General features: G+C 41.3%; 1 protein-coding gene across 1 annotated transcript in view; it reads right to left on the reverse strand.

Annotated features, from left to right (window-relative positions):
* The window catches only part of LOC147174949 (calcium/calmodulin-dependent protein kinase type 1D-like), a 25597-nt gene continuing 8938 nt past the window's right edge, over nucleotides 1-16659 (reverse strand). The window contains exons 2-11 of the mRNA XM_086072942.1: nucleotides 8823-8954; nucleotides 7339-7413; nucleotides 5990-6128; nucleotides 5784-5910; nucleotides 4967-5042; nucleotides 4275-4387; nucleotides 2831-2909; nucleotides 1816-1903; nucleotides 1453-1615; nucleotides 1-543 (exon numbers count right to left, since the gene is read on the reverse strand). Coding sequence (XP_085929068.1) covers nucleotides 389-543; nucleotides 1453-1615; nucleotides 1816-1903; nucleotides 2831-2909; nucleotides 4275-4387; nucleotides 4967-5042; nucleotides 5784-5910; nucleotides 5990-6128; nucleotides 7339-7413; nucleotides 8823-8954 — 1147 coding nt within the window. The 3' untranslated portion in view covers nucleotides 1-388. The remainder of the gene's footprint in view (nucleotides 544-1452; nucleotides 1616-1815; nucleotides 1904-2830; nucleotides 2910-4274; nucleotides 4388-4966; nucleotides 5043-5783; nucleotides 5911-5989; nucleotides 6129-7338; nucleotides 7414-8822; nucleotides 8955-16659) is intronic.

Below are 16659 nucleotides of genomic sequence, written 5' to 3' on the forward strand. Positions count from 1 at the left end.
TTCAGCACAACGCAAAAGCTTTCCCATTTGGCTCCAGGCAAAAAAATATTTACACAAGGCATACATCGGAGCATCTGATTGGACGACGCCGACAGCAGCTTGGATACAAAGAAAACAAATTTCCCTTCAGCGCGGCGCTTCCTGCGCTTCCTCAACAGCCTGAATTTGCCTTCAGGAGCAACACTGAGTGGAGTCCATCTCTCTCTTCCTCAGCGGGGGCGGCCGAGCTCCTTAAATTCCTCCCGAAAATTTTGCACAGGAGGCGGCGAGACGCGCGAGATGGGCGACCACTCGGAAACACGAGGCCCGGGGTGGGGGGGGGAGACTTCACCCCCCCCCAGTCTTAAAGCTCTGTGGTCTCCCAACTCACCTCCCGCGGAACCTGGCGTCATTTAGTCCCCGTGTGGATGACCGTGACGGTGGAGGGGCGTGGCATGATCGGCTCGGCCAGCAGCGGCGGCGCTTCCTCGCGCAAGGGAGACGACGCCTGCGAGTCCTGATTGGACGCTTTGACGGAGGGGGGCAGGGGGGCCATGGGAGGACCTGAGGAAAAGGAGATCACAAAGCAAACGTTGCAAAAAGTTGGAAACTTTGCATTGGATTTACAAAATTGAAGTTAACTCATTGATTGGCGGCCATTTTGAAAGCAGACATTTTGCAGCATTTTGACTGATCAGATAAAAAAAAATTTTTTTTTTAATTCCTTACAAGCTATAAAAACATGTTTTGAAACACTGCTGTGCATAATAATTTGCATTTTAGAAATCAGCAGAAGAAACAAGGGGGGTGGGTCAGAAAAAAAAGAAGGTTTCTGACAAAAAAAAAAAAAAAAAAGAAATTACTATTTTTCAGTTATTTTACAAGCTATACAAAATTTTTTTTGAAACACTTGTGCATAATAATTTGCATTTTAGAAATCAGCAGAAGAAACAAGGGTGGGTCAGAAAAAAAAAGGTTTCTGACAAAAAATTAAAAAAAAACAAGAAATTACTATTTTTCAGTTATTTTACAAGCTATACAAAAAAATTTTTTGAAACACTGTTGTGCATAATAATTTGGAACAGTGCATTTTTTAAATCAGCAGAAGAAACAAGGGGGGGTGGGTCAGAAAAGTTTTGCCCCCAATCTTTAAGTAATCAGCAGAAGAAACAAGGGGTGATAAAAAAAGAAAAAGAAAAAAGATTTTTTGTCAAAAAATACAAAAATCAAGAAATTACTATTTTTCAGTTATTTTCTAAGCTATAAAAAATTATTAAACACTGCTGTGCATAATCATTTGGAACAGTGCATTTTAGAAATCAGCAGAAGAAACAAGGGATCAGAAAAGAAAAAAAGTTGAAAATGATGCTGACAAAAAAAAACATGAATTGCATCCTAATTTGGAACGCGGTGTTGGAGCTAGCGAGCAAATGAGCAAAATTGAAAGTTGTTAGCATGCCGACGCGCGCTCACAGTCGTGGATGCTGAGCGGGGCGCAGTCCACCGATTGGCTCTTAGCCGGCGCTCTGCCGGCAGGGTTGGAGGCGGCGGCGCTGGCGTGGATGCTGCTGCCGAAGCTGGTGCCCAGCTGCAAGCGCCGCATGTGGCGGATCACCGCCGTGGCGTTGAAGGCTTGCTAAGAACGGACACAGGAGAAAACGTTTCCAGAACGTTCGGAAACAACTGAGGGAGGAAACTTTTGGATTAAAAAGGTGGAATGTCTTCAAAAAATAACCGACAAGAGTTGCCTCGATTCAGCTTCTGCGAATGATATCACGTCATAAGAACGGGTTGCAAAAAAAAAAAAAAAAAAAACTCTCGGTTTCCTGCACTTACCCGCCATTTGCTTTTAGCAAAGTTTTTGCGCATCTGCCGACTGACGGACTCGTGAATGTTCTTGCAGAGGGCCGTGCCTCCCGCGATCCTGAGAGCGAGAGGGAGGGAGAAACAGAGAGAGAGAGAAAGAGTGGGAGGGAGGGAGCGAAAGAGAGACAGAGGATGAGAAGGAGGGTGAGAGGGAGAGAGAGAGAGAGCGAGAGAGAGATAGTGGGAGAGCAAGAGAGCGAGAAAAGGAAAATCCATCCCAATTATACAAATCAACCAATCAGAAGACTGAAAAATGTTGATGTCACTGAAGCTCTGTGAAGACGAACGTGAAATCCGATTGGTTAAAGCAACAGTCCACTGCTAATAGAGCTAGTGATTGTGAAGGCCGAGGGCGGATTTCATTGACACGGCAACACAGAAGCCGAAATCTGATTGGACAAAAATAAGGGTCGCTGAATAAATGCTGCCGAGAGAAATGCTAAATTAATACAATTTAGTGTAGGAGCATCACTAATAAGTTAGCTCGTTAGCTCGATAAGAATATCCATCCCATTACTAGTTTGTCTTTTACTAAACAAGTGCTGTGAGCTTTCTCGACTTGAAAATGACCTCATTGAATGTGTGAGGAACACCTGCCACCACAAGACGACCATTTGTGTGAGAGGAAGCAAGAAGAGAAAGCCCGCCACATGCGTTCACACTGGCCAGCTCGTTTGGAAAACATCAAGCGGCCCACGCCGACCCGCTCTCGTTAGCTCCGGCCTCAGACAACCTAATAGCTGATTAAGCCGCCCGCATTCTTCAAGGCTGACATCGCCCCGCCGCTAATTGCCGGTCATTTATTCAGCGGGATGATCTCCGCCAGGGAAGCTCACATAGGTGGCCTCGCAGCTGGCTGCCATGGCGACGGCCGACGGGGGTGGACGAGCGCTCCGCTTTCACAAAAGCCATCTGCGTCACGCCGCTGTGTAATCACACGGCGATGTGAGGATGCGTGTGCGGCTGCGCGACGCGGCCTTCTCACCAGGGGTGCTCCAGCGCCTGGTCACATGTGAACCGCTTCTCGGGATCCTTCTCCATCAGAGAGCTGATGAAGTCTTTGGCTGTGGACACAGATGAAAAACAAAAACAACACAAAACATCACCATTATTAGGAATATTCATTTACAATATAGTCAACTTTCAAAATGTACCCACATTGTAATTTCCTATCAATGCCACAAGATGGCGGTAAATGACTTTTTCTGTATTTGGCAAGTTGCTGTTAAATGAAGAGCAAACAAAGGATGCCACTAGATGGTGCCAAAGCAACATTTTTATTTGAGACATGGCTTCGGCTGGAGTACTAAAACAGGATTGTCAGCAAATAAGGGGGTGGGGTGGGGGTTGGGGGGTAATCACACATTACAGATACACAGAAGACACATTAGCTTTATCAGCTTGGTTAGCTTAGCAATGACCTAATTAGCCTTCCTATTTGCTACGTTTTCATCAATCGGTAGGCTGACCAATAAGTAGACAGCAGCGTATGTACTAGTGTTAATTTTATCCGCCATTTTTAAATTTAGTCTGTTTTAGTCCAATTTCAGTCACGCTCCTTAGTTTTTATCACACTTAGTCAACCTGATCCTGTTTTTATTTAGTCGACTATGAAAACATTTTACTTGTCTAGTTTTAGTCAACAAAAACTGCCAACGTTTCTTTCACGTTTTAGTCAAGACAATCATTTTACCCCTGTCGATTTTTTGTCAGCAGATTATGTTGAACATTTCGGATCTAAAACTATTTTCACATACAATTTTCTCTCATCTTTTTGATGAAAAACAACTTCACACACAATTACAGTGGCTACTATGGCTCCATGCTAGTAAGTTAGCCAGCATTAGTTAGCGGTCGTATTAACATTATTGTTGGAACGTTATAGCCGTGGATTAATGTTAAATTTGAACTATAATTTACTTTTTCTTTTAATACAAAACCATATAAAATTCATTTCATTTTTGTTCAAGAACTAAAATCTCCATAGATTTTAGTCCAGTTCCTATTAAATGAAGCATGTTTTTGTCTTTTCTTCATTAGTCGACGAAAATGCAGACTGATTTAGTCCCAGTTATTGGTTATTAATGAGGGTTTTAGTCAGAAGTGGCAAATTCAGGTCCAGGAAGTAAAAACCCTGCCACTGTTTGGCTTTAGCCCCAGGTGCTAGCTAGCTAGCTAGCTAGCTCTCTAGCTAGCTCCCATGGTGCTTGTTTACCTGCTAGGGAGCTAGCTAGCTGATGCTAGCTAACGGCAAACTGTGTCAGCGTTTTTACTTTCTGGACTTGGATTTGCCACCTCTGGTTTAAGTCTAGTCTTAGTCTGGTGAAAAATGTGTGTTGACGAAATTATTTTTGTTGACGAAATTAACACTAGTGTACAAATAAAAGCCATATTTTTTCCCTGCGAAAATCGGCTGAGTGTTTTCTCACCGGAATCCGAGATGTCGTTCCAGTACGGCGCGTCAAACTCGTAGTCGGCCTTGAGGATCTGCTCGAAGAGCTTGGAGTCGTTTTCGTCGTAGAAAGGCGGGTAACCGCAAAGCCTGGGAAAGAATCGAGATGGACCGCCACCACCACAACGGTCCGTGCCAGAGAGGTCACCCGGATGACGCTAAAAAAAGGATTTTCTGCCTTCTAATCGCATCCACTTGCACTTACATTTTTTCATACCGCACGCAAAAAGGAGACAGATTATACAGACTCCATTAATATGAAGAGGAAAAAAAGCGGAACAAAACAAGCTGCTATAATCTGGAAAAGAAATGCAAATCCCAGGGATAAACCGCGCCGTGTTACACTCAGTAATGGAAAGTAAGCAAAACAAATACTTCTCTACAGAAGTAGATTTGTCCGATACTTTTACTACATTTTATTCCTTACTTTGTCAAAATTACGATGTTGACAAAAGTATTTGTACGACCAGCTGCATGTTTCTGATGATGAAAGCGTTTCCAGTGTTGGTAACCCTCTTCTGATGGATTAACCTTCAAAATTCAATCTGGGATTTTCTTTTGCCTAATGAGCTGCTTTCGTTAATTGGCTTGGCCGTTTCCTGTGGCACCTTTTTCAAAAAGCTGCATCGGTGTCAGTTAAGGTGGCGTCCATTCCGGCGGCGTACTCACAGAATATAAGCGATGACCCCGATAGACCAGCAGTCCACCGCTTTACTGTACGGCTTCTGCGCCAACACCTCAGGTGCTGCAACAAAACAAACAAACCCAAAAAAAACAAAGATCACAAATAGCCACAGTACAGTGAACCCCCCCCCCCCCACCGCATTGCAGATTTTCAAGTGATTGTTTGGTTGTTGTTGCAGGATTCATAAAGTAGAAATAAACATTTAAAAACATTTTACACCATTAACTCATTGACCCACCAGCCCATTTCACTGAAGCAACCCCCTTCGCTCCGGACTGTTTTACTGGATTTTGAAAGGCCCACAGAACATTGTGTTCTATTGCTATAAAAACATGGAACCTACCCAAAAAAAAAGATTATGGTCTCTTCTTTCATCAGAAAAAAAAAAAGTATATTTGTATCTGTTTCCTTTATGCAACAATTACCATTAGAATATAGCTAAGTTTCATCAATATTTACATTCCTGGTGAAAACACTGTCAAAAAGCACTTGTTGCAACATGGCCCTGGCTGTAACAGATTAGTTGCATTTACATTAATTTCAATGGAAACCATTACCTTGGTTTGCGAACATTTGGATTCACTGTCTCACAGTGGAGTAAATTTCCAACTGAGGGTTTAAAACGGCGACAAACGGGGCTGGGGCTCACAGGCTGTTCACGTGCCGGCGACAGATGGTTAAGATTAACCTGCCGCTACCGGCAGATTGGATTAGGCGGCACCGCAGCGTCAGCTTGTACGCAATTCAGTTTCATGTCAGCAAAAAACCCGACGGGGCTTTTCCCCCACACTCAGAGCTCACCCACGTATCCCGGAGTTCCGCAAGCGGTGGCCATCACGTCGCCCGTGCCCTCCATCTTGGACAGGCCAAAGTCACTGATCATGATCTTGGACTCGTCGTGCGGGCTAAAGTAGAGGAGGTTCTCTGGCTGAAAAAGTGGGACGGGAAGGAGTCAATTGGGCAAAATGCGGCAAATGCTACTGGGCGAGTCACCCCGCTCGAGGTACCTTGAGGTCCCTGTGCACGATGCCCATGGAGTGGAGGTAGTTGACGGCGTCCAAAACTTGTCGGATGAGCCGACTGGCGTCCATCTCGGTGTAGAAGCCCTTCTCCACGATGCGGTCGAAGAGTTCACCGCCGGACACGCTGCCACAACATTTGCACTCAATTTCATTGATTTCAGTCAAAATTCATCCTCCACTACGGAGTTACTTTGATGGTGCAACTTTTTGACAATGTTGACAAATATATGGTTGGTCATTTTCACACGCCACAAATAAAGCATACACTTGAAAAGTTCTTTTTCATTGTTGTCCCACAAAAATGGCTGAATATGTAAAAAAATTGGTATGTGTGATCGTGCAAGAGTGGAAATGGGACTTAAAAGTGTTAAAGTGTACGGGGAAAGACCAAATTGTATTGCTCAGTATATCGTAATAATAAAATAAAAAAATGGCCTGTATCAAAAGGAGAAGAAGAGAAGTTGACATTTTTTATTTCATATATGATTCATTTTATTTATTAAAAAGTGTATAAAAAAAAATCTTGAATGTTACAACATATACTTTTAATTTGAAAAGTTTGACAACTTGTCACCCCATTTTTTAATCAAAAACTGAAAAACATTTGGAGCTACAAGTTATTTTATATTAAGCAATACATTGAATCAATTGCAAAAAAAACGTTCAAATGTATGGGCAAAGACCACATTTTATTGGTCAGTGCATATCATAATAAAAAAATAAAAAATGGCCTGTATCAAAAGAAGAGAAGTAAAAATTATTTACTTTATATATTATTTATTTTATTTATTTATTTTGTTTACTAAAAAAATGTAAGAAAAAAAATCTTGAATGTTACAACATACTTAGAAATTGAAAAGTTTGACAATTTGTAACCTTTTTTTTTTTTTTAATCAAAAATTTAAAATACATTTGGAGCTACAAATTATTATATATTAAGCAATAAATTGAATCAATTACAAAAAATATTGATCTTTCTTGCTTTGGTAATGGTTGTGAATTATGAGCAGTTCCAAACAGCAGTCAGTGTTAGCGTTGAACTTTTGAGCGTCTGCAAGAAAAGAAAAAAAAGAAAAAAGAAAAAAGAAAAAAAAAGCCTATAAAACAGCTGAATTGGATTTTGAGGTTAATCAGAGGTACACAATGAATAATAAATGACCACAGTTTCACGGAACAAATATAAGAATGCGGCTGTAGTTCTCTGATCGAGTTTCCAAAATGAAAACATTCCAATCCAGACAGAATGACGGTTGCAAAATGGAGTGTGGGGAGGAGTGGGGGGGGGGGGGGGGTGTTGGGGGGGGGGAGGGTTGGGGGGGGGGCTTGTTACTCACAGCTGCATGATGAGGTACAGGTGGTTGGAGCTCTCATAAATGTCCTCCAGAGCCACAATATTCTCATGCTTTATCCTGCGGAACAGATGATGAGACGCAATTATCCCCTTGCTTTTTGTTCCTAACGTGCCTTGCTCGTCGGTAGGGAATCGTTAGTGGAAAAAAAAAAAAAAGGGCCGTCTTGAAAGAAGCTTTTATGAAATGAGGGGGAGGAGGATGGAAAGGTAATCAATGAGTCACACCAAGCCGCAATTCCTGACCAACAATGAGGCAATTCAGGCGGCAGCCTGGAAAAGGGGGCTTCCTCCTCCTTCGTCCGGTCGGCAACGCAAAACGAGGCCTCGCTTTCACGGGAGGCGACGTCGGACGAGCAAGAGACAGAAACGTTTGGAAAGAATAATAAAAAGGAGGGAAAAAGCCGCAGGATGGCAACTGTAACCAGGCAACTAGACTCAACACTCGGAGAGTAGTGACTGATAAGTGAGCTCGTCGGGGGCGGGGGGGGGGGGGGGGGGGGGGGCTTTTTTTACCCGCGGTGCTCTGGAGGAGGAGGACACAAATCACCTGCCGTCCGAGTCGTGTGCGCGCGTGGGTGTTGCATGAACACACACGATCCCAAAGATTAGCGTGGGGGTGTCACACCACTTTGACATAAGAGCCGCTTTGTGGAAGAAAGAAAAAAAAAATAATCTAATAAAAAGGGAGTTTCTTTGTATGTTTGTGTTTGTTGCTGCTCCATATGTCATCTGAAAGTTTAAAATTGCCGTAACATCTACGCTAATTTCCATACGGCCGTCTATTATATGTTAGCCGTAAGCTAGTGGACTTTAGAGCAAATTATGTAGCCTGTCTCTGAAATTTGCTTATTAATAGTGGTGCGAATCTTTGACTGTCTCACGATTTGATTCAGAACAAATTTTTCATTCAAAATGATTGGATTGACAATGATTTTTGCTTCAATGTATAGATGCGCAAAGAATCATCATTTACTCCAATCCGACTCGCTAATGCTAATTAGCGCGCGACTCGCGTCATTTTTATCACTCAAAAGAACGGATATTCATATTAAAAACGCTTCAGGAATGTATACAGAGACGCATGTTCACATTAATTATTGGCATATGCTCTTTCTATGCTGCAAAAAAAAACTACTTTTATTGGCATAACTTGATTGTGACTTTTTCCTTAAATGTCTCGAATGTGGCTACAACTTAACAGTATATCAGAACACGCGGAACCACACACCCCCTAGTGGCCAAATCGTGTACAACATGAACAGCGTTCCCAATAAAGGCACACGCACACAAACAAGGGCGTGCAAGACAGTATAAAATAATGTAAATAAAATCGACTTGTCGTTAAATTTATTGTATTGCCTTCATTGAGTCAATAAATCAACAAACCATTTCAAACAAAATCCTTAACCATCAAAGTTGAGATGTAGTGTCCAAATACTTAAAAAGTGTCATGGGTGCACTACCTACTTCCTCAGCACGGCAATTTCGTTCTCCAGACTCATCTCCTTCCCTTTGAGAGCTTTCTTAGGGATGCACTTGATGGCGACCATCTTGCCCGCGGTCTTCTCACGGGCCATCACCACCTCGGAGAAAGCACCTCTGCAACCAGAACCAAAATAAATGAATTATCTTAAAAAGTAAAAAAAAAAATATTATTTTTTTAAAGACAAATTTGCCTGAATAAAAAATAAATAAAAAAAAATAATAATAATAATAATAATATATATATATATAAAGAGAGACAAATTAGCCTGATTCACAAGCACTCGGGAAAAACAGTACTGCCTTGATTTTCAAGTACGAATCCTGCAGTACTTTCAGTAGAACCAGTTTACGTCTTTAAATTCTCGTAGCAATGCAGAGCTATTTTTTTTATTTGATTAAATACGTAACAATCAATATGATGGTGGTGTTTTTAGAGACGCTGGAACGAGCTAATGGCATTTCATTTGATAATCTACTCCCTTTTGGTAAATTTGGTGCTTATATTGTCAAATTACAAAAGAATCGATAGTTCTTGATAGATTGCAAAATGCTCTTAACCTTCCTGTTATGTTGTGGGTCAAAATCAAGAACAACAACTATGAACCTCGGCACCCACAGGCAGTAAGAAATGCATATTTGCAATGAAAACTGTTACTAATGAGCTGTAACAATTTTCTCAGGATGCTTATAGAACACTGAGCATAGCAAGGGCGGGTCAAACTGACCCAGTTTAAGGGTGCAAAAGTACCGATATTTGTGTTTTTTTGAATGAAACTTCTCAACAGACAATGATTTACGTTGACATATTTTCAGTTAAAATATTAAATGTTTATCGGAATGCTTTTGGAACATTAAACATATCCGGGTCAAAATGACCCATTTTAAAGTTGAAGAATTATATATTAATATTTTTGGGCGATGACATTTCTCATCATTTAAATTGGTCTACTATGACGTATTTTCAATTAAAATGGTTACTTTTGCTTTTGGAACATGAAACCATATCCGGGTCAAAATGACCCATTTAGTTAAATAACTACAATTGGTCGTATGTCATTAAGAAAGCTGTTGAAAATGGTCAAGTTAAGATATTTGTTATGAAAGTGGTGAATCGGGATGTGTTTTTAATCATTTAACATAGCACGGGTCAAATCGACCCGGGTACAGCATTGTCGTTCCTGAGAAACCCACCGAACAGGAGGGTTAAATAACTGGTGATATGGGTAAGGCAATGACGGATCAAGAATGATGGCACTCTTATCCGAATAAATTGAGTTATGGACATTGTCACGGAACAGATTGCTCGCAAGTCAAGGTACCACTATTTACACACGACTCCAGCCAAAGTACACAAATAGAATATTGTGAATATTTACAGAGGACGTAGAATGTCTCAGATGAGGTCGGCCGGTCTGCTGTGTTGGCTTAAGGCAGGACAAACACTTTTAAAAACCTCTCTTTAAAACACAAAAAAAGAAAAAAAAGAGAGAGAGAGGAAACATTTGTGTGCGTGTCATCCTTTCAAACATCTTCCTTTGCAAACCAAATAGAGTTCTGAATGAAGGCAATATTTGCTCACGCAATTGCAGTGCGTTGCTATGATACCACATTCAAGGCCCTTTTCCATACATTTTGCTGAGCGGGCTTTTTCTTGCCGCTTCTCGCTTCTCGCTTCTCGCTTCTCTCCCCGCCCCCGCGTTTGAAGACTGACTGATGGCGGGCGGGCGGGCGGGTCGTTTTCCTCCAGTCGCACATCCGCTCTCAGGTCGTGACAGAACAAACGGCTTGGCCAAAAAAGACATTCCATCAAAAGCTCGCCCCGCAGCGGAGAGATTTGTCAGCAAGTTTCTCGCAGCTGCGGTTGCCGACCACTTCATAAATTCTCCATGAACGGAAACGGAATGTTCCATTCGGTCGGACCATAACGCAAACGATGGGGGGGAATTGTGAACAGTTAGCCAAGGCAAATGACAGGAAAGGCCTACTAGAACAGCAGAGTTTCGTTGCGGCTTAGTCAGAGGCACTTCATGAGGTGCTGACTCATATTAGCATCAGCTTGATTGTGATTGGTCAATTCTGAACACAGCCACATTCCCAGTTGAGTAACTGTAACTAAGTAACGAAAGCAAAGTCACCATAAAAATGCCTACTAGGACATGTGAACTTTATTTGGGGTAACACCTAAAATGGTGGCAGGTGTGTGAGTTTGAATTAAATGTTGCTAACAAATCTTTTTGAAATCGATTATCGTATCAATTATTCCATCGACGATTGCTGGTGACAGGCCGTTTGTCAGCAACAAACATTGGTTCCAGATACCACAAATATGGCTTTAAAATTATTATTTTTTTTAATTTATGTCGATCAATTTTTGGGGAATGTGATTGTTTGTTCAGAAGACAAACCCTAACCTCAGTTATAAAAGGGTGTGTAGACTTGTGCAATGACATCGAGTTTATTTTTACTTCAAAAAGATGAGTATTTATTTTCAGATGAGTTGTACAGGTTCTCAAAAATAAGGAGGGAGAGAGACTTTTTTTTGGGGGGGGGGGGCCATAATAGAATAAAGTGTAATTGTACATCCACTACAGTAGGTGGCAGTGGCGCTCTCACTGTCAGCTACTCTACAGAGGTGTACAATGTCATAGACAAATGATACTATTTATAGTCACGGCAGTCAGTTTTCTTCTTCAACGGGGGGGGGGGGGGGGGGGGACATAATTAAGAAGAATTGAAAAGCACAAAAGTTATAGGACAAATTAATGGTGGTGAAAGTTTTGAAATGTTTCATCTGGCTCATTTTTTCAATCTGATGAAGTTTAACAGCGAAACCCTGCAATAAATCCTCCTTTTATTGGAGTGACATTTAATTGAGCGCGAGTGCTTTTGAGATGCTTGAGAGCTTCTTTTTTAAAGTTGCCGTGTCGTGCCGGTGGTTGCACACAGCGGACGACGTAGTCCACTCAAAATGTCCATTCGGGAACGTCGCGCCTCCTCGCGAATCACGTCGATACAGCGGACTTATTAGTTAGTCACTGACGATGTCATCAAAGGAGCGCGGCATGAAACCGTCGCCAGTGTGACATCAGCGGCATGGAAAAGTCCCAAAGTGAGTGGGCGGGGCTTGTTTTGTCAAAAGCCGACATGTTGTCCGTGTAATGGGTTCCTCCCAACTGGACAAGCTAAGTCCCGGCCGTGTGGACGGCAAATCCACACTAATCCCACTCAGACAAACTCACTCGCACACAATCGCTCACTCGCTCACTCTCGCATTAACACTCGGTAAAAAGGTCAAAGGTAGGGATAGATCGATTATCGCTCGAGATATTAATACTAATTTGGAGTGGTTGTTTTTAAAATGACTCATTTAATAAATCATTTGGTCCAAAAGGAACTTGCATGTTTATCATGTTTCAAAGAAGTTTATTTGTCTTAATATTTCTAAATGCTTAAACATTTTCTTGCTTTGTACCAAAAAAAACAAGTCATTATTACCAAATGAATTGTAATGAATTTTGTATTTTTTTTTCCATACTCGAGCATTCCTACAGGAAACTATTTATTAAAAATTTCCGTTAACAAACTCCCTCTACCTTCTGTTTTTGTTTGAAAATTAAGATAAGTGAAAATTTTACTTTTCAGATATTAAAATTTGGGGGAAGATTTTTCTTTACTGTAGAAAACACTGAGTACTGTACTTGTTTAAGATTGGTTTGAAACTTTTTAAGACATACTAATGGCCCTGGGATGTCCCTGAACTTTTATTTAGTATTTTAAAGAATAATAATAATTTTTAAAAAATTAAATAAGATTAAAAAACTCCAATATTTTGCCAATCTTAAAAGTTGTTCAATAAATATGCTCACAAAGAGGAAGAGTATAGAGTATATAATATTTTTTTCTTTTAGTGAAAAAATATTTAAGTTAAAAGATTTGTTTTTCTTTGTTCTCATTTTTTATGTTTATTTTGACACCAATTTATTTTTTTGGGGTGAAAAAGTATTTCTGCTCCAAATATCGGCCTCATCGACTACTAATAATTGTTATTGGCCCGTGAAAAAACATATTGATGTAAAAAGGTCAAAGGTAGGGATAGATCGATTATCGCTCGAGATATTAATACTAATTTGGAGTGGTTGTTTTTAAAATGACTCATTTAATAAATCGTTTGGTCCAAAAGGAACTTGCATGTTTATCATGTTTCAAAGAAGTTTATTTGTCTTAATATTTTTAAATGCTTAAACATTTTCTTGTTTTGTACTAAAAAAACAAGTCATTATTACCAAATGAATTGTGATGATTTTTTTTTTTTTCCATACTCGAGCATTCCTACAGGAAACTATTTATTAAAAATTTCCGTTAACAAACTCCCTCTACCTTCTGTTTTTGTTTGAAAATTAAGATAAGTGAAAGTTTTAATAATAATTTTTAAAAAATTAAATAAGATTAAAAAACTCCAATATTTTGCCAATCTTAAAAGTTGTTCAATAAATATGCTCACAAAGAGGAAGTTGAGATTTTTCTTTTTCTTTTTTACGTCAATATTTTTTCTTTTAGTGAAAAAATATTTAAGTTAAAAGATTTGTTTTTCTTTCTTCTCATTTTTTATGTTTATTTTGACACCAATTATTATTTTTTTGGGTGAAAAAGTATTTCTGCTCCAAATATTGGCCTCATCGACTACTAATAATTGTTATTGGCCCGTGAAAAAAACATATCGATTTATCTGTAGTAAAAGGTACTTTTTCCACCTTGCAAGCGCTTTACATTCGAGTATGCATTCAACTACCGATGACGCAGCGTCAGTAGCAAATTGAGGGGTTCAGTATCTTGCTCAAGGATACTTCGACGCGAGATCCAACTCACAACCTCAGGGTTGTGACTTCGGTGCGGTGTTACACACCCGACGCACACGGGCGACGCTGTAATGTCTCATTCACAAGATGATGGAGCGTTGTTACGCAGCAGCGCCGCAGTACGTGAGCGGCCTGCCGATGCGGATCCACGAGCCTTCCCCTCCCCCCTCCCCCCTTCGCCCCCTCCCTTTCCATTCAAAAAAGAAAAAAATCCCATCACAAGTGCTCAGACTTCCACATCCAAAGGGGACTCATTTGGGAGCCTCAGATGCTTTTTAACCGTGATCATTTCATAAAGGGGCTCACTTGCAACGTATATACACACACGCGCGCGCGGACACACACACACACACACACACACACACACACACACACACACACACACACACACACACACACACACACACACACACACACACACACACACACACACACACACACACACACACACACACACACACACACACACACACACAAATGGCAAATCCAGCTCCAGAAAGTAAAAACCCTGCCACAGTTTGGCTTTAGCCCTGGTGCTAGCTAGCTCCCATGATTCTTGTTTGGCTGTTAAGCTAGCTCCCATGATTCTTGTTTGCCTGTTAGGGAGCTAGCTAGCTAGCTAGCTCCCATGATTCTTGTTTGGCTGTTAGGGAGCTAGCTAGCTAGCTAGCTAGCACCAGGGGCTAAAACCAAACTCCCTGCCACAGTTTGGCTTTATGCTAGCTATCTAGCTCCCATGATGCTCGTTTACCTGCGAGGGAGCTAGCTAGCTAGCTAGCACCAGGGGCTAAAACCAAACTCCCTGCCACAGTTTGGCTTTATGCTAGCTATCTAGCTCCCATGATGCTCGTTTACCTGCGAGGGAGCTAGCTAGCTAGCTAGCACCAGGGGCTAAAACCAAACTCCCTGCCACAGTTTGGCTTTATGCTAGCTATCTAGCTCCCATGATGCTCGTTTACCTGCGAGGGAGCTAGCTAGCTAGCTAGCTAGCACCAGTGGCTAAAGCCAAACCGTGGCAGGGTTTTTACTTTCTGGACCTGGATTTGCCACCTCTGACAGATACACAACCACAACTCTGAGACACTCACTCATTCACTCACAGACAGCACAGAGTGTCATCCAAGAGCGAGCAAGTTGAAATCGGAGCGGCTGTTGTTATGCGGGCCAAGTGAGTCAGCGTGCAAACGCGACGGCACCGTTTGGGTCACAAACATTGCGGCAGCAGTACCAGCATTTGTTTTTTTGGCACCCAGAGATGCGCTTTTATCAGCTGGCACAGCCTATTCAGACATACGAGTGTGCTATGGATGGACACTCACAAAGTGCTTGTGATGATATTATTATGGAAGTGGTAAGTTTAAGAGAGAGAGAGAAAAAAGGAGCAAATAAGGTTCTGTAATGCCCTCGCTCGTGGGCAAGGAGAGCCATAGTCCCCGACGTACATTCAGCTTTTTGTAGAACAGGAACAGGACAGTCAAATACCAAATGAGAACTGCTGTAGGCCACTACTCGCACCTAGATGCTCAAAAACAAGCTAACAGACTCCAGCTCCTGATGTCAGTCACTAGCCACGCCCCTTAAAGGCACACCCACACACAATTACTTCAGTACGTGATTCAGAGGTGGCAAATCCAGGTCCAGAATGTAAAAATTTTAATTTTCAGTATAATATAAGAAACCTTGACTATTTGTTTTTGACATTAAAACAAAGAAATGTGAAATTTAAGATTTCAGGCATTTTAAAATTTTGGAAAAAAAATATTTACTGTAGAAAACTATAGAGTTACGGTATTTACTTGTTTCAGTTTCCATTACATTTTTTAAGACGTACTGATAACCTTGGAAGCTCCCTCAACATTTTGTTAGAAATTTAAAAGGATGTAGCATTTAAAAAAAAATCTTCTAAATCTTATTTGAAGCGTTTGAAAACGTGTTCCATAAACATGCTTTAAGACATTACAACAAAGTCAAGATTGGCATTTGTACGGGTATTTAAAAAAAAAAATGACGCCAATCTTTTTTTCCCTCAGTTTTTACTGAAAATCAGTATCGGCTCCAAATATCAGTTATCGGCCTGCTTGACTACTAATAATCGGCATCGGCTCTGAAAAAAACATATCGGTCTATCCCTAGAAATTATCTGGTGGTGTGTTAGAAGTGATTTTTTTTTGTTGTTGCCGCCATTCCCTCATCTGCAATCGTTTTCAATATTATTCGATTTTTGGCGTAGATCGGTTTACTGTGTTGGTCAACCGGTGGTTCATCTTTGCTGGTTGGGATTTCTCACATTTCAAAAATCATTTCAGACCTTCCTTGTGTTTCGTTCCTTGAGTTTAAGACTTGAGATCAGTGCGAGGTCACAGTTTGCTTTCGTTGTCAACAAGAAAGTGACGCGGAAGCGAGAGTCGCGTTTCCCGGCGACTTCCTGTGGCCTCGGGTGTTTCGCCGCAGCTAACGCACGCTTGCTGAATAGAAAGGTTGCATCTTGCGACGAAGACGTGTGACGACCTGCCATCCTAAAGAAGAGCAACCTCGTGCTCGCCGCCGTTCCGTCTTTGTCTTGCCATTGTCGTCCATCAAGTCAGACATGTTGAATTATTGTATACGAGCAGCACCTTTTTGCGCCTCTTCAAGGCACCACGGCAATAAATGCAATTCGAGCAACCGCCAATACGATACAAAACTGAAAATAACGGAGCAAAAACTGTCAGTGGTTGACGGTATAAAGTTTTCAGGTTCAAAAAGAGCGTGTGAGTTTTGTGTGTAAAAGCATGTGCGCGCAAGTCAGCGTTATTTTTTGACAAGTGCCGTCATGAGGCCGATATCGAAAGAATGCAGTTGAGAAGGAAGCTGCGGTGCAAAAATAAAATGTTTACGCCCCCCCCCCCTCCCCCAATCTAAAGATAGATCCAAGCTGACCAGGTGCATGCATAATTCCAAGCTGTCAGCAGGAGCATCAAAAT

The sequence above is a fragment of the Leptonotus elevatus genome, chromosome 4, assembly GCF_054856555.1.
Source record: "Leptonotus elevatus isolate MCC_2025b chromosome 4, RoL_Lele_1.0, whole genome shotgun sequence".
Classification (NCBI taxonomy): Eukaryota; Metazoa; Chordata; class Actinopteri; order Syngnathiformes; family Syngnathidae; genus Leptonotus; species Leptonotus elevatus.